This window comes from Camelus ferus, chromosome 6, assembly GCF_009834535.1.
Source record: "Camelus ferus isolate YT-003-E chromosome 6, BCGSAC_Cfer_1.0, whole genome shotgun sequence".
NCBI lineage: Eukaryota > Metazoa > Chordata > Mammalia > Artiodactyla > Camelidae > Camelus > Camelus ferus.
This window is the reverse complement of record NC_045701.1, coordinates 1,486,122-1,504,543: the sequence shown is the minus strand read 5'-3', so window position 1 is coordinate 1,504,543 and position 18,422 is coordinate 1,486,122. Positions and strand designations below refer to the sequence as shown.

The 18,422-nt window shown below is 42.1% G+C and overlaps 1 protein-coding gene across 6 annotated transcripts in view; it reads left to right on the top strand.

Moving 5' to 3' along the window:
- The window catches only part of MAP2K5 (mitogen-activated protein kinase kinase 5), a 235,646-nt gene that overhangs the window by 154,304 nt on the left and 62,920 nt on the right, over positions 1–18,422 (top strand). For 3 of the 6 annotated variants that reach the window (XM_006184035.3, XM_032480889.1, XM_014558660.2), the window contains exon 17: positions 3,395–3,424. The exons of the other annotated variants lie outside the window; for them this stretch is intronic. In XM_006184035.3, coding sequence (XP_006184097.1) covers positions 3,395–3,424 — 30 coding nt within the window. The remainder of the gene's footprint in view (positions 1–3,394; positions 3,425–18,422) is intronic. 6 annotated transcript variants of the gene reach the window in all.

The window sequence follows — 18,422 nt, the reverse complement described above, 5'->3', positions numbered from 1 at the left end:
GTTGTCACTGGCGCAGAACTGGAATCCTTGGCCTGCCGTTGGAGCAGCCCAGTGGTGACACTGTGAGAGAGGGAATGGTGGCTGTGCCGCTCTGGTCAGGGACAAGGAGCCCTTTTCTGTCCCCTGATTCGAAAGAGATCAGACCTACAAGATGCCTTAATAGCAGTTCCCCCAGGAATGTAGTTGACAGGTAAGACTGAGGTTCCCCAGGATATCAGGAAAATGCACAGAAGTAAAGCCAGTCCCTAGAATGAGTTCGCTAGTTCGAGCACTGCCACCTGTTCCCAAGCAGGCTGGTACAGAGAGGCTCCCAGCTGAATTTCTCTCTATTCTCTTGCATGAAGGTCTCTTACAGAGTAAATGAGTGACATCCACCAGCCTGACTACCTCTCACCAGTTGTGAGAAGGGGCCGAGTAGATGAGTGCACGTTCCCAAGTCGGCTGTAGCCTCACCTCTCCATAGGACAGTGATGACTTGAAAATTGGAGGCTTTGTGTTAAAGTGGAAAAGGTTCACATTTTTTACCTTATCCCACTGTTTTTTTTTAAAGCCTTCCATTTATTGTTGCTTAGTTCTTTAATCTGCACGAACCAATGGCCAATTTTGGCACCAGCCAGCTAGTTCGGACCTTAACTGTATGTTTGGTGGGCAGGTTTCTCCTGCTGGTAAGCAACGTGGACAGAATTCTTCCACGGGCCCTAATGACATGTTCGACATGTACCAGAGTGCATGGCGCAGCACCTGTAGAAGGGCTTGGGAGAGAATGTTCTGAGTATTTTCTAGCAATTATTAGGCTGTTAGCTTTTTCAGATGAGAGACCCTCCTCTTGGTACTTTTCTAACTCGAAATGGAAGAGTATGCAAAATTCGTAATCCACAGATCAGTGAGATGAGAGGTGATAGCTCTTGATCTCTATTTTATTTATTTCCTTCATGATCTTTATTATTTCTTTCCTTCTGCTGACTTTTGATTTTGTTTGCTCTTCTTTTTCTAATTCTTTTAGCTGGTAGGTTAGGTTGTTTGTTTGAGATTGTTCTTCTTTTTTTGAGGAAGGCCTGTATCACTATGAACCTCCCTCTTAGTACTGCTTTTGCTGCATCCCATAGATTTTGTGTGGTTGTGTTTTCATTGTCATTTGTCTCAAGGTATTTTTTAATTTATTCTTTGATCTCATCATTGACCTATTGGTATTTTAATAGCGTATTGTTTAGTCTCCATGCTGTCATTGTCTCCTCATTTGTTTTTCTGTGGTTGATTTCTAGTTTCATGCCTTTGTTGTCAGAGAAGATGCTTGGAATAATTTCTATCCTCATAAATTTGTTGAGGCTTCTTTTGTGCCTGAGTATGTGGTGTATCCTAGAGAATGTTCCATGAGCACTTGAAAAGAATGTATATTCTGTTTTGGGGGGATGTGATGTTCTGAAAAACTCAACCAAGTCCAACTGTTCTCTTGTGGGTGACAGCTTTTGGTGAGCTGTCACTGTCAGTTCAGTACAGAATGGTGCAAACACCTAGTCCACCCATGACTGCCGCAGTAGACCACAGTGAATCAGTGTCCGTCATCTCATTGGCCAGAAACACACTATATTTACAAAATATAAGTCAAATCGATGGCCTATATTGGGTGGGGGTGGAGTGGGGACAGCAGAGAGCTGAGTCCCTTCCCTTCCTGATTAATAACAATATATAGACAACAAGCATAATTACGTGAGATGGTGAAGGGGAGTTTAACACCCACGCTGTCTTTCCTTCACCCCATCTTTTGATGTTTTTGTTATTTATACTTGAACAGATTAATTTCATCCATCAAGTGAAATAGTGATAATATAATTCTGTATCTTGAAACTCTGAGAATTCTGAGTACAAGGTAACAAAACTTACCAAGTGTTTCAAAACATATATATATATATGGGATATATATATATATATATACACACACACACACACACTGCACACACATCCAAATGAGTGTTGGCTCTTTCAAAGTAGTCACCTTTCATAGTCATACGGTTTATTCCTATTACATGGCTGTTGCTCAAACTGGTTTTAGAATTTAAAAAATTAACTTCAGCACCATCATGTCTATCCTTAGTAAGGAACAAAATATTTATTCTTTGAAGGTGACTTTGGGTTTTGGTAATACCTGTAGACCAATCAGACCTTAGTCAACAAATAATTCGCATGATCGAAAAAGCAGAGGAATATAGTTTTAAGTTCAAGATAAGACGCAATTCTAATAAAATTAAATCATTGTCATCTGTTATTTGAAATGATTCTAAAGACAGTTCCAAAAAAAGAGTTCAGAAATATTTAAGTAGTGTTAGTGTCTTTGAAATAAGTGCACAGCTTCTCGAGATCTAGAAATAAATGTCATACGCTGAAAAGAACACTGGATTAAGTTGCAATTCTTGGGTCAGTCCCTAGGCTTCTGCTGATTAACTATGTGGAAACATCTTCAGTGAGACGCTGGGGTTCTAATCTGTAAATGGACTGATGTTTCCTTGGCTCCTGCAGCTTCAAAGTTCCTTGATGTAACAATTCTACTTTGAAAATAGTTACAAATACATGTAAAGGATTTCAGGTCTGAGGATGGGCCACATTATGAAATTTCAAAATTTAGCCACTATTTTCTTTAAGTAAATGATGGCATTTTGGGTTTTTTGATCTTATTACTTTTATCAGTCCTGTTCCTGGTTGAATCATTTTGTTTTCACAGGTAGACATTCAAAGACCAAAATTAAGCGAGTGGCCAGGTAGCAGTTTCCAAATCAAGCAAAACTGGAAGCTCTAAGGATTCACTTTCCCATTCTCAGACTTAGGTGTATAGTTCCAGCTTCACAGCCTTGAAATGCCATTTTCCCTCTAGTAGTAGCTCTTCTAACTATGAATGGATGAAAAAAACTAAAAAATAGATGAAAATAATGGCAAAATTTTCAGTTTCATACAGCCCATCCCCTATATCCTGCAACTCTTCCTGTAACACTTGTAACTGGAAATTCTACAGAGCTGTGAGCTAGGAACAATTAATATTTTACACGAGGAAGAGCCAGCAGTCTCCTATAGTTGTACATCTCAGTCCGGAAGAAATTGTCGTACACTTGTACATGTGAGTAATGTCGGTAGAGCTGAGCACATTCCTAGGAGAAACCACATAAGGGTCATGTTTAGTTGTTAAAGGTAAGATATTTTGTCAGGATACAACATTGTCTAATGTAAATGTCCATTCTAAATACAACTCTCAATGTAATTACAGCAATAATTTACATCATACATTTAAGGTTGTGAGCTTTTTGTATTTGCTGGGTACAATTCTGATATTTAGTACTTGTCTGTCTTAAGGAAACCTGCCCTGCATGCAAATCTATAACTAGACAAATATTATTTCCTTTCCCAGCTTGCTCTTGGGAGGTTTCCATATCCTCAGGTAAGATTGTTCATTACTGCCGTTTGCCACTGTGACATTCATTCCTATGTATGAAGGTGCAGGGAGCAATTGTGAACATTTGAGCCACATACAAATAAATCTGTCCTGTTAAATTGAAAAGTGGTATCTTAAAGCAGTCATTTAGAAGTCTCTGTTGATTCTGATTTTTTTTTAAACTCCAGATCTTTCTCCTCTTTGTTAAGGGTTGAAAGCCTTCATCGTTCTCTTCCTTTGTGTGACATGGGTGATGTTTTTCCTCATCCCAGCCCGGTACCATGTGCTCATACTGAGGGTGAAGGAGAGACACAGCCTTTTCTTTATACATTATTCAAGTGTTTGGATTCAATTAGTTATTTGAATTAAAGGATTGAGGTGAAGGGTGAAAATGTCTAATCTAGCTCATTATTTGTTTGCAAATATTTGCAATTTTATGTGCGTGTGGTTTTGAACATATTCTTATTTTAGAAAGTGCCCTCCCTATCTACATTTCTAAGAAAACAAAATGTCCATTATGTTACCACTGCTGATGATAATCTTTATTGTAATTTCTTTAAGACTTTTATTATAGAAGGGTGCTCCACTTAAAATATAAAGCTATTTTGTGGTTTGAAAATGATTCCCCAGTGTGTGTGGGGAAATAAGTGAAATGTCTAGAGGGATGAAAAATGAATGATTTGACTGTTTTCCTCTGGTTGACGCTCACAGTTTTTCTGGCATCTTGGTCTGTACAGGCCAAAGTGCCCGGAGGCATGTCTGATTTAAAGGTGGTGTTGGTCTCTGCTCTTTAAGCATCTATTAACTTGCTATTATTATGCAAATAAGTGTTGTATTACACATACTAATTTATGCATGGTTAGATTATGCAGATGCATCACAAACATGGTTATTGAATAATAGGATGGGGCTCATTCTCCCTACCATCGTTATAAGCAGTTTTAAACAAATTCTCCTGGTACCCATGTGGACGTTTAAAGACCCTTCACACACTGAAATGTCTCTTTTGTATCCTTTTTCTTTTACAGTTAAAGCCATCAGATAAATGTAAGAGAAATCGTCCAGGTTGTTAGGTTCAAGGGTGTCAGTCTCACTTTTCGAATTTGTAGGCTTCTTTGTTTAAACATAATCTTTCCCTGAAAGAGAAAATCTAAAATGTAATGGCTTGGCACTGCATGCTTGCATCTAGTGAGATTTTAGTGTATACAGCCTTGCTGCTTAGCTCTAGGTAGCCCATCAAATTAAAATCACATTTTCAGGATTTATAGCTCATTAGAATATTTATCTTGGTAAGCCTCTTATTCTGTCAGTAATTTTTAAACAATTCACTGTTTGGCCAATTTGTGTAATCCCCTTAAATTTTGTAAATCAGAAAAGAAGCACAGTGCAACATGTCTCTCAAACAAGTCTTAGTACAAAACTTGCAAGCCATCTATTTTTAAAAAATGCCAAAGATTGAGAATGTCGCTGTATTCTTGAGTTTCCTAATGCCTAGCGTACTTAATCAGCGAGATTTGCTAAGTGATAAGTCTAAGAAACAGATCGTCGTTGCATTTGACAAATGCAGCTTTTAAAGGCTCTGGTCGAATTTGGGGAGAGGCTGTCTACCTTTGCAGCATTCTTGTTTTCTGGAATGTTTAAAATATACATTTACTTGATCAGTCAAGTGGAAGTTGGGAAATTCTAATGCACTGGACTCCCAAGTTAGCAAGCACCGTTATGCCAGAGTTGGGGGTGGGTGGGGACTGTATTCCTTGAGTCGTGATAGAATATTGTCACCAAATTGGGAATTATATTTCAAATAATAGAAGCAGCTTTGACACCATCAGGCCTGTTTCCCAGGTCTTTCAACAGAAGTTTGTGCACTTCATTGCTCTTGGTGGAGTTGGCATTTATTTTACAGGCTTTGTGCTGTAGACTGAAGATTGGGAAAGGGTACTTTCTAAATTCCTTTCCTGCCCTTCCCTTTTGCCCTCAAATAAAAGACATGAAGAAAAACGTTTATTTCTGTAGTATCGCAGAGCCTGGATTATGAAATGGCCCATATTATTTCACTTGAACCCCCAAACACTCTGTGAGATGGCCTTCTCACACAGGTTGGGCAAACAGAATGGCTCACGTGCTCACTGTTGTGCTGTGGCCGGTGTGGTGTCGTAGAATCCCAAGTGGAATAGGCAGGAGTGAATCACAGACTCTCAGGATGGGCAAGGTATCCCAGACATCGCTGAATCAAATCTTTCGACTCTATCTCTGAAAAGCAACCAGTTGGACAGCTCCAGTGATAGGAAACTCACTAGCGTACAAGGCAGCCGTGGAATCAGCTCCATGTACCAGGCTGAGGACTGCCTCATCTTAACTGCTACCCGCTGGTCTGGTCCTTGAACACATGAAGGCTTTCCATATAACCTTAAGATCTCATAGTTTTGTACCCCTTCTGTACCCAGGGCTGGGGGTAGTTCTAGGATATTGCTACTCTGAACTCAGAGTCAAATCAGGGCACCAGATCTCAGCTCTCTTCACTAGTGGCAAACTCAGAAGCCTGGCCTGTGTGAAAGAACTCTGGACCAGGAGCCAGAAGGTGAGGATGAGAAAGCAGCTGTAGCACATGCTGTCACTGCAGGCCTGAATTCTTGCTTTGTAACTCCTTCAGGCTGGTTTCCTCGTCTCTAAAACGAGCATCCTGGTACCTCCCTTTCCCATCTGATTAGAAGTATGAAGATAAAATGAGATTTTGGGTATAAAACCACTTGGAAAAGTACAAAGGGCCGCCCCACTGGCCCTGACGTTGGGCTGCGGCACAGAACAGAATTTCTAGTTGTCACCCGAAGGTTGCGAAAGGGACGTGCTCAGCAACCTGCCAGCTGCAGCTGGAGCAGGGTGTCAGATGAGCAGAGGGGAGGAGTGGGGCGGAGAGGCCAGCTTCCAGACTCGTCCCCTCCCCAGCCCAGTGTCAGTGCTGCTGACAGCGTCGTTAGCGGCGTCTCTTCCCGCCGGTGACACAGTGTGTATCCGGTGGGGATGCAGATGGGGAGGGGGGCTGTTGGGAAGGTATCCGGGAGAGTCGGTGGCTTGGGACCAACATAAAGGGTTAAAGGACTAGAGTTTTGTTGAGATGATCATTCTCCATGAATCTCATTGTTTGGGGGAGTTGGGTTTTCATTTGTTGTTTGAGAACTGTCTTAGTTTCCCTTAGGACTTAAGGTTGCATAGCCTCATTGGCATGCAGTTTAGAACTGTATGGAAAAAAATTAGAAAGGTTAGGAGCTGCTTTAAATGCACAGTCTTATTACTACGGCTTATAATAGGAAGAACAGTGATGCCTTAGAGTCATCCAGCACCTTTCTGACGTCAAACTCCAGAGCACCTTCCGTTATCTGACTCAGGCTGTACCTCCCACCTGTGGGGACGATTATTTCCAGCCTCCAGGTGAGCAGACTGAGTCTCAGAGAGATGAGGCACCTTGCCTCAGGAGCGAATGGGCCCAGGTAGATCTAGGACTTGCAGGCAGCCAAACCAGGTGACGGGCTCCGTGTACTCTGAATTTGCTTGGCTGTTGGTACCCGCTCAGCCCCACCAAGCCATTCTCCTGGCTTGCCTCCTCTGCCCTCAGGAGGCCTCTTGTGTGGATGAGGAAGGCTGAACATCGGAGGGCTGTGCCACCCATGGTGGGTGACAAGACCGTCCCCTCGAGCCCTTTTGCTTTGCTTACCATGTGTTTAGCAGACTGACACGGGGGTTTGGAAGGCCCCAGAGCTCTCAATGACCCCGGTGCCATTTTCTGGGTCCCCATGAAACATTCTGCAACAGCTTAATGAAAAATTATTTTTAAGACATCTGGCAGACAGATACTATCTCAATTTCTTGAACAATTTAGCATTAATAGTAATTGGAAAGATGTGCAGGTCCGGACGAGGACTGGAACTGTGTATAGTTAGTCATGAAGATCCAAATCCACTTGACCTAAAAAACATGATGGTGGGCGATGGTTTGTTTTATGACACCATAATTTAGGAGACATGAAAAAGATTGCTTGCTAAAAATTGTCATCTTTCATTCAAACTCTGCAGCAGGGCCCTGCATTAGGATGATAGTAAATCCATTAAGGAGACTTCTCAGGAGATGTGCCAGCTCTGGCATTTGGAAATTTGGTAAGCAAGCTGCCACAGGAAAGTGAGGATAATATAGATACAAATGTACTTAAGGGACTTTTGCATGTATAAAATGTTCTTCTTCTTTTGGCTACATTTCCTGATCTTGTTTAATAAATTACATCAAAATGACCTGAAGTTAAAAAAAGGGGGGGGAAATCTGAGCAAATAGTGCCCCTGGTATTGTAAAGCTTTGAATGTTTTCACACCCCATTAATTTATTACTTCTCTTTCTTCATCTTTAAATTTCATTTTTTTTTTCAAAAATTCCGACTCCCCGCTGCGGCAGTGATTTTCATCTTGTTGTTAATTTTCCCCGCTCCATATGGAGCTCCAGACATTTCACCTGGAGGCTGCACTAGATTTTGCTGTAGTGATCGTACTTCCGGAGGCCAGAACTGTCATTTAGGGTTCCTGGTGCATCTGTCTGCGCCAGGCTTTTCACTGGCATGGGAGAGTGTGAATAACAAATTGGATGCACCTGAGATTCAGATGATTAGTGTGTTTTGCGAATCTCCACGACTTGTAAGCGGATAGCTCTGGGGGGGCTTGCGAGGGCGCAACCGAGTGTGGGTGAATCTGTACTCACGCCTTGCATTTGGGGCTTTGCGAGGGGAGTGCAAACGTCCTAGGCCAGGCTGAGTGCAGAGAGAGTAACAAATATTTCATCCTGCCTTGTCATTGATTAGAAAAGAGCCTTTAATTTCATTTCACCCCATGTTGTGATTAATTTGCATTCTTTGTCAGAAGTTAATGGAGTTTTTTATGGTTCACTCTGAAATCCTTGAAGACATCAGACTTGATCTGATGTTTATACAACCGCCAGCGGAATTTTTTCGTTTGATTGATGGCAAGCTTGATGTTATTCCAAACGGCTTTTTAAGCTGTTTTTAAGAATTATTTGAATAAAATGCAAGCAAGATATTGTTGTAACGATCAAGATTATCTGTTAAAAATCTGTTTCAAATAAAGAAGATGATAAGTAGTAAAAAGGATCAAAAACATGAGCGATAGTCAACAGTGGTGTTATTTGTTAAAAATACAAAAGAATAGCTTTCAAGTAAATTATTGCAATATATAGAAATCACGTTTGTTGAAAAATATATATATAACATCATCTAGCCAAATAGAATAATTAAAGCCAAGGTAAAAAGAAAGTCTGGATCTTTGGGATTAAAAGCCTCTACCATCAATTGGCTAATTCTTGTTTATTCTGGCAGCTTTTGCCACCAGTGTACGAAACAGAGATCTACTGTTCTTAACTCAAGGAGACAGGGTCTGTCAGGCCTGTTAGCTGAACAAAATGATGACATATTACTTGTCTCAATAAAGAGGCATTCTTAAATCCCAATACAAGTTAAACATAAGTGGATAATAGAGGATTTTAAGTGAAAGACGTGTGCTCTTAGCAGTATAATGACTGGCATTTTCACAAGATGGTACAGAAATGAAGATATCCTGTTGTTAAAAGGCAAAACACCCCCAACTTGTTCATGGTTAAGAGAAATGTGTGTGTCCCCCCCCCCCCCGCACACTGTATATCAAAGTATGAAGGAAGCCGTAGGTGGCATTTGCTCAGAACCCCCTGCTACTCACCGAGGAAATACGTTGTGCGAATGCCTTTTGATTACTAATACCATTTGTTTGATTGGGGGGGGGGTTTGCCTTGCTTCAGCTGATTCTAGCTTCGCTGTGTTTGCTGCTAGCAAGACTTACTCATAGGTCAAAAAGCTACTTATCTGAGCACTTTAATTTAAAACAGATTAATTTATTTGCTGTATCTGAAAGTTTGCTAAATAATTGGGTGGCTTTAATTGACGTTACTGCTTTCTGATCCTTGTATTAACATGATCTAAGGTCCTTTTTATTATATGCAATCCATATTATTGACCAAAATTGCCCTGTTTTCATTTAAATGTAAGCAACTTGTCAAGTAGAAAATATTTTAACTTGGCTTGGAAACCTGCTATTTTAATATGTGTGAGTTTTTTTTTTTTTTTTTCTAATTGACAGACTGTCTTTTAAGCATACATTTATTTTGTAGTAATAAATTGTGCTCTGGATAGAGTATTTGTCTCCTAATAGAGTAGAAAGTGTATGTTCTTAAAACTATTTTAAATATTAAACATTTTTCAAAAATTAATGTCACAATACTGGAGTTTTTACACCTAATTTTATTCATGTTTTAAAACCTTTTGAGTTTATTGTTACTAATCCTAATTTTGATCATTTAGTATTTTTTATATTCGGTGTTATATTGAGACTGTAGATAACATTGTCTTATTTATGTATTGATGTACTGATTATGCCTAGACCAACCTAGATTTGCAAAATAAAACCTAAAAAGTTTGCCTGCTTTGAAAAGAGGTGTTTGGAATCTATCCCTTGTTGAATGAACTTTTTGAAATTTGAACATCAAGGATTTTAGTAAATTGTAAGTATCCAGTTTTCTGTGTGAGATCTCTGGTCCAAGAGAAAAACAGCAGTGGGTTAATTACCCCAGCTTCAAGTACTAACCTTTAATTGGCAAGAGTCCAAGAGTGATACGCATGTGGTTTTGTTTCGTTTTGTTTCTTCCCAGATAGATACGTAGCCTACGTGTTTTACTTCGTTGTTTATTTTTGCCCTCACTATTTAGGATATAGACATTTAAAATATACTGATATTGCCAGCCATAAAATCAGATTTTATGTTCCATAAAATGCTGAGGTGAAATTTAAGTGATTTGAAGATATTCACTTATACACATTTGCTTCTTCCCAGGAATTTTTTAATTGCCTGTGTCAAGTTCTTCTCCCAATGTCTATCTCATACTTATCAAGAGATCTCATAATATTTTTTTGCTTAGCCTATGCCAAAGACAGGAGGTGATTTCCCAGTACATCTTTAAAATAGAGCAGAAATGGAAGAGAAATCATCCCGAAATTGTGGGTGGCTTAGAAATGTGGAACTTTCCATTAAAGATAAATTACTTGTTAATACCTTGATTAAGGTATATGTAGTTAGCCAGCTAGGTTAGTGATCCCTTTCTGTTTTGTTTTGTTTGAGCACTGACCCAATGTTGGTTTGATTTTATAGTACCTTCTAGACTATTGTAGGACATAGATCTCAATTTAATTCATCGTGTACTTGTCATTGCGTATCTACTCTGTCCCGGCACTGTGCTAAGCACTGGGAGCAGAGAAATGAAACAGATGTGGTCCCTGCTCTCAGAGTCCAGTGGGAAGAGAAACATCAAACAGACCAATGGCAGCTGATGTAAAAAGACCCCTACAGGAGGTGGTATGCTCTGACCTCGAGATTAAGAGGTCAGCTCCCTTTAGGAAGCCATGGTTTCACAGAGTAGATGATGCTTGAGCTGAGGCTCTGAGGCGAGAAGGATGGAAAAGAACTTTCCAGGCATTCTAGTCAAAAGGAGACTCCTCGGTAAAAGCTAAAGATCTGAAGCAGCATGTTGCATTTGGCATCCTTGCTGTACTTCTGCTCAGTAGGTTCGGACTGAGTGTTACTTTCATCTCCCCCAGTTTGGGAATTTCCTTAGGTGACTTTTAAAGCACTAGGAGGGACGGCAGGAAGGGGAGGGAAGAACGATAGAGGAGAGAGGTGGTGTATCAGGCAAGTATAGCAGAGACCAGATAATGAAATTGGGCTTGAGAATTTCATGAATCCCTCTGAGATGACTGAGAGTCAGTCTGAGGTTGGAAATCATTGCATTTTAAGATTCCTGCCGCTAAGGTCAGTTGACACGTGCCTCTGAGGGGTTCCCTGCCACCCTTTATGAATTTGACGTGGCGCATCATAGGACATTTCCTGGACTTGCCAGCGTGTGTGGGGTTGTCATGATCAAATGAACTAATACCTAAGAGAGCACTTTGAAAAATACGAGGTGGTAAACAAGAGAGAGGCAATATTAGCGTTACTTATATTTCCAGAAAGTACGTTGGGGATTTACCTATGTAACTCTGAAAATACATGGCCATGCCTCACACCAGGCAGGACTGAAATGAATTACTTTTCTGATCCCGTAAGAGCCTTCCTTTACAGTCTTGCTTTTTTGAGTTGTAATTCATCGTTCGCAACCACAGTCGCTGATAATAGACAGAATCTAGTCTTTTCTAATCCAGTAACTGGGGACCTTGCTTCTTTCATAATTTTTAAGTGATCAGGTGAGCCCAGAAATAGAATTGAAGTTTGAAGTAATGAACTTGGTGCCCAGCCTGGCTTTCAGGGGCAACTTTGGTGTCCTCTTTCCCTCTCGGACTCTGTGGTCAGGGAGGCCTTCCACTTGTGCCCAGGTGGTTTCATTGGCACTGTCTGCTACTGCACGGAATCATAGGATTTCAGGATATGAAGACAGTGGTCTGGTCCAACTCCTTTATTTTCTTAGAGGGGGAAATGGGGGCCCATAGCCATTTAATGACTCACTGACAATTACCGCATATTTGGCAACAGGGTCAGACTGTCTCCCTGTCTAGGGGGTGGGGCAGGGGGAGAAAGTGAGATAAGGCACCCAGAGGCTTTGAGCCCAAACAGCTCTCCTTAGCTTACACACCCATCCACTCAAGCACTGCCTCCAACTGGTGTGTCTGCGGAGATGGAAATTACTGTCCCAGGATGCTCCGTGCCTGCCAGGTAATTGCTGGTGGATATGGATCCCTGGGGGGGGAAGTGGTCCCCAGCAGCAGTAGTAGCAGCAGCAACAGACAAAGACATCAGCTTTTATTGTACTCCAGTGTTTTGCTTATCACCGTTCAGTATAGAAAACGTGGGTAGATTTGGGGCTAGGGGCTCATTGGCATCCAAGTTTAAAAGGGGGCAGACCTGGCCAAGCTTTGTTTGAGTACAGATTACTTTTTAGATGTTTAACAGTTCTGGATTAATGCTTAGGGGGTTTGGGAATTTTTCTTCAACTAAAATGTTAATGATGCTAAGAACCCAACCCTCTTTAGTGCCAATAAAACAGACAAGCTAAGTTCATTGAAAAATCAATGAGTTGCCTAAAAGAAGCAAAGAGCTGATTCGATTTAGGACTGGAGATTGCCCAGGACACACCAGGTGGAAAGAGGGTCCCAGAGACCATGAGGAGCTAAGAAAGGAGGCAGTTGTCTGTTTCTGCACAGAATCAAGCTGTCATCCCCAAGGAATTGTGGGAGACTGAGCCAACCAGTTAGAACCAGTTGTGGACTCTGTGATGGGTACACTGTCCGGGTCTGTAGGTGGTGACTGCCATGGGGAGAAGAAAAGGAAAGCTGGGGGATAGCACGGTCTTATGGGAAAGGGAGCTCAGAGGAAGAAAGAAAGACTAAGTCGGGTAATGGAGCTTATGTTGTTTTCTGTTCAGAAACAGGTTTCAGAGAGCACTGCTCTGGGCACGAGGAGACCTCGACTCTAGTCCTGGCTGTAGTTTGGTAAAATACCGTAAACAAAAGAAAGTTCCCTCCAGTCCCTGCTCTTTGGACAACCCTTTGCTTCCTTAGTAGCCAGGCAGCTGGAAATGCTCAGTGACTCAGGGCAGAAGCGACGGGGAGGAGGGCAGCAAGTGACACATTAAATCATTGTCAGTGAATAGTTTCTGCCCAGCCCCCCCTCACATAGCTAGTCTGAGTTCTGGACCTGGCTGCTCCTATTAGTGATTTGACCTTTTCAGATCTCAGCTTCCTCATCTGGAAAATGATGGAGGTGGTCTAGGTCAGTGATTTGCAGAATCATATGCAGAGTGAGGGGGGATCCACTCCCAGACACATGCACACAGGAATGCACACACACACACACAGTATCTGTTAATTTTTAAAATGTGGCTAAGTAGTATCTTGTATGAACTAGAAGTTATTTGGTAAACAGAGTGAAAAATGCTGGACCAGATACTTCTGTGGTCTCTTCTCATCTTCTGTGAGCAATTTCCTCCTCTTTTCCACACTCCCAGCCACCTTTCTCGTCATCTCCCCTAGTCCTCTCTTAGAGTCTATTAAAACTGTATTTTACCTATGTCAAAATAGGAGGTGTGAACCAAAACTGAACAGAAGTCAAACTTTGTTCAGTTCATTCTAGATCCATGACTTCTTTTCTTTAAATCTGTTTTAAATTTACAGTCAAGCCAGTAAGACGTGTTAATTAACACAGTTCTATGTAACTCTATTTCAAGATTCTCTCCTTCCTAATCCCGTGCAAACCATGTATTGGTGGCAGTTGTAGTTTATCTCAAAATCTCAGCAGGCCAATGTTGTTAGCTATCAGCTATATCATGGTTTAAAAAAAAAAGAAAAGGCAGCTCTATGTGGAGTCTAAGCTCATAAAGAAAACCTTCCTTGCAGTATCTAAAAACATCACTTGTTTTTTTGGGGGGGGTGGGTAGGGGGCTGTCTTAGAAATTTACAGCACCCTGAATCCAGTGAATTACATTTTGTCCAAATATTCAGTGGCATTTAGAGGAGAGTGTAAGTCCTGTGCTTAAGTCTCAGCTCTGCCACTAAAATCAGGAAATTTAATAAGTCACTTCGTTTTTGTGGACCAGCAAGTATATCGTACCCATCGTCTGGGTTCTGGAGTCTAGAACAGTGCCTGGCATAGAGTGAGTACTTCCTAAACATATAAGAATTGATGAGTTAATCATTGAGTCTAGTTTCATTGTTTTGATGTTGGCACAGCACATTTTAGAGACAAAAGAAACTAAGAATCAATACACTTCCTTAGGCTTTACATGAATAATTTTGTCCCCTTTCTTTCCTTCCATGTTGATGCTTCCACTCTACCCTGCCAGCATTAATACTTGAGGAATTAAAGCTTCCAAGGAAATTTGATAGTTGTCTTCACATATTTGAGGATTCTCTGCAAAAAAAAAAAAAAAAAATGTGGATCTGTACTGTGGGGAGGGTAGGACTGGAACTGGAAGTAGAATGGACAGAAGACCCAAGCTCTCCTTCATTGTAAAGCTTTAGACAGAAGCCTGGTCAGCAGGGGCGTAAATGAAGGAGGGATTCAGAGGTCAGACAGGAGTGGAAAGCTAGGTCAGGTGTAAAAACCTTTCCGATCCTTTCAGACACCAGAAGTCTGTGAGTCTACTTCAGTGCTGGGCAGGCCTCCCCGACGCAGGCAAACTAATAAAAAGCTGATGCGGTGTCTGTCAGTTACGGGGGGCGGAGGGGAGACAACAGTTAGAAACTTCATCAAACTCGTCTAGATTCTGTAATTGATTTAATCATCCGCTCTTTTTTTTTTTTTTTTTTTTTGACTCTCAAATACCGTCAACATGAAACACATAAGAAATAGAAGAGTACAGGAAAGATGTAGTTCTTTTTCAGCCCAAGACTTGTGTACGCCTCTGTTTCTCTGCACTGAGCCAGCTGTGTGATATGGCTCTCAAAAATGAGAATGCACTTGTAGCCTCCATGAGATTCTACTAAACAGTGTATAGTGTCCAGAACAAGGTGATCTGAGCGAGTCCGAGGTCTGTGTTCAGGTGTGGGTGTCAGACTTGATGGGGAGCGAACACACATGGTACAGAGGTAGGTGAGGAGGAGAATGAAGTCAGTCCGGGGAGCTTTCTGGTTCAGGTAACAGAAAGCCCGCCTCACAAGGGGAGCTGATTGACTTGCATGACCAAAAAGCTAAGTATTGCTGGTGTTAGGAAGATCTTCATCCAGCAGGTCACTTTGGGCTTCATTCTTAATAGGCTTCTCTCTTCACAGAGCAAGAGTGGCTGTTGGGGATCCTGGGGGTGACCTGTCTGCTCCGAAGGTCACCTCACCTGGAGGTTTACCTTCCTGGTTTAGAAGGGAAGGGCAGATCTCTTTTCCCCGCAGGCAGCCAGAGGCCCTAGGCTTCCGTTTGATTGGACCAGTTTAACTCCCCGCACCCAGGGCGTTCAGACGATGCTGGCTAGTTGAAGCCTGAACCGCTTGCCCCACCCCTAAAGCTGAAGGTGCAGTCATCTTCCCATGAAGCACGTGGCTGCTTAGGGCCAGGGGAGTGTTGTTAGAGTGCCATTACTAACGGAAGGGAGAAGGATGGAGGGCAACCAAACACAGCATGTGATCCTGGGAAGGAAATAGGATGTTCGTTCCGGAAAGAAGACGTTGTGGAGACACGATAGCTATCTTCAAATACGCGAAGAGCTGTCAGTAGACTTAATCACTGCAGCTCCAGGCCATGGGCACATCTTATAGGAAGACATATTCGAGCTCAGAATAAGAAGGAACGTCCTAACAATTGAAGCTGTGCAAGATCGAGTCATTGGAATCCCACCGCTGAAAGTCTTCCAGCGAAGACAGGATACCTGTCTGCCAGGAATAGTGTAAAGCAAATTCCTACACGAAACAAGGAACTGAACCAGGTGACTAACACCGTTCTGGATCCGTGGCACAGGGAGGGTTTCAACCAGTAGAGATGCAAACTAAATGATGGCTCCAGAAAAACCCTTTCAGACATTCTGACACACTAAGATGACTTTTGCCGTAGCAGATTTATTTGACAATAAGGAATAGAATGGGCAACAGGCCTCTCTCAGAAAAACCAACACCCCTCCCACCCCACCCCCACCCTCCTGCCCCCACCCCCACCCCTCCTCTACACACAGAACTGATAAACTAGATTCTGAAAAAAAAAAGACCACACTTTTTTGGAGCAAAGAAGAGAGAAAAGTTTGATACGGCAAAAGACTAAAATCCTTTCTGAAAGGCTAATGAACCTAATGGACTCCTTGGCCGGACCTTGTACCGTTAGGGAAGAGGTTAATTTTGTGAGTCACATTGGTCATTTTGAATTGCAATTCGAAGCCCCAGCTTTTCTCACAAAATTCAGGTCTAAATATTAAGACTCATTTATTTGCCCAGGGGATGATTTACTCTGGCGGCTGTACACACACCTGTGTGGAGGAGGACATGAGTTGTGTCAGTTTTAAATACACAAGGGATAAAAGGGTATAGCCTGGCAGTTGGGCCCTTTTCTTTCCTGCTCGCTGACTGGCAGACCCAGTGAATGAATAATGTTACCCCGTACCTGGATGCGCCAGCTACTTGTGTCTTGTGCGAAAATGCATCGTCCTTGGTACTCAGGAAGCAGTAAGAGCCAAGTGATCTGATTTATGGCTGTGATGATTATCTGTCCGGTCCCATCTGAGCTGTGCCCTCCTCTAGGCATCTTAGAGCCTTTCATCCCACCCAGCTGTTTGTTAAGTTCCAGGATGGCTATTTTCAATTCTCAAAACTGGTCACTCCTGAATGCAACACCCTGGCTGGAGTCTGAGATGTGGGGCGGAGAGAAGGGGCCAGTGAGTGGACCTTAGCTTGTGGGAATCATAGCGGCCTTCTTACGCCTTACTGAGTCGCCCCTTACTAAATCCTCCTGTGACTTGTTTTTGGTTTTGTTTTGTTCTATACAAGCTTTGCTAATAGACTCAGGCATGTTAGGAACTTCAACAGAGGACAGAGGCTGATGAACAGGGGAGACAGGATGGCACGAGCAAATTACACTTTTCCATTTTGTATTCTTAGAAATAACATATATTATTCATTTATCTTGTCTCATAATGCATTCCTGTCTAATAACATCCGTTTGCCAAGATCCCCATTTGTAGTTAGCCGCGGTAAATTTTGTTCTGTTCCTTTTGAAAACAAACAAACAAAAACCAGTCCTTTGTTTTGGAACTCAAGTTAGTGGGACTAAGCAGTGTGTATTCAGTTTGCGGTCATGTGGAAGTGATTTTTTTTTTCTCTCTCTCTCTCACTGAGGGCTTTTTGAGATTTGGGCACTTTGATTTTGCAAGTCATGATGGAGTAGAGAAGGTACCACCCTGAATTTTAGCACAGTGCCAGATACAGTCAGATTGAATGCCCGTGGCAGGTCCCCCTCAGGTAGGAGGAAAGTCATGGGGGCTGAAGGGGCAGCTCTGCGGGGGTTGGTGGCGAGCAGGGGTTGGGGGGACATTTGAGCCCCTCTAGCTCATCCTTCACTTTGTAGACAAGAGCCGTGAACCTGGTGAGGGGAGGGAGCTTCTGAAGCCACGGGGGAGGGCGCTGGAATCCCAAGGATCTTTCCAACTCCAAAGTTGATGCATTTTCGCCCACACTAGGCAGCTCCCTCGCCAGCAGTCAGTTCTAAGCCGGGTTCTCTCTGGGGCACTGCTCCCCTCTGAGCCTCAGTTTCCCTAACAGCCAGATGACTAGATTAAACTAGATCTTGGAGGTCCCATCCACTTAAAAAACAAAAAAAAAATTTTAGGTCATTATTCTTCATTTAGAATATAAAATCTCAGTCTGCCATAATCCCTGCTTGTATCTAGGCAGAGTTACAGCTTAATGCGTCTGATTTGAAAAGAGAATCCTTGCCGAATAGCTATAGTTCCTAAAATTTGAAGTTTAAAAGGAAAATAGAGTTCAACACTGAAAGCTAGAAAGCGATGCCAGTAGCACAGCAAATAAAAGCGATATTCTTTTAAAATTCCAACCGTATGATTTAATTTTATATTTCTTTTTTTCTGTGGAAGAGAAAATAACACAAGCTTGAGAAGCAGTAAATATGTAAAGAGAAAATTTGTCAGCTGATATTGGAAGATCTGACCCAGGTCACACATAAATCTCTCAGACAAGAGCTGCAGGGCAAGCCATCATTTCAGAGAGTAAAAGAGAAGATGAAGGCTGTAGCCGGTGACTTCCCTAAGTTGCACAGGTGGATTCATTTTCGTTTTCTGATTGTGCTTCTGAATATAATGTAAAAGGGCTGGCAGCAAGGTCTGTTTTAGCACTGTGTGTGTAAAATGTACCTCTGCAGACACAGAAGCGTGATAGGAGCCTTCCAGAGTTGCTTTTTCTCACCAGGGTCATTGACTAAATCGTCGAGGCCCCATAAGCCAAATTTGACAT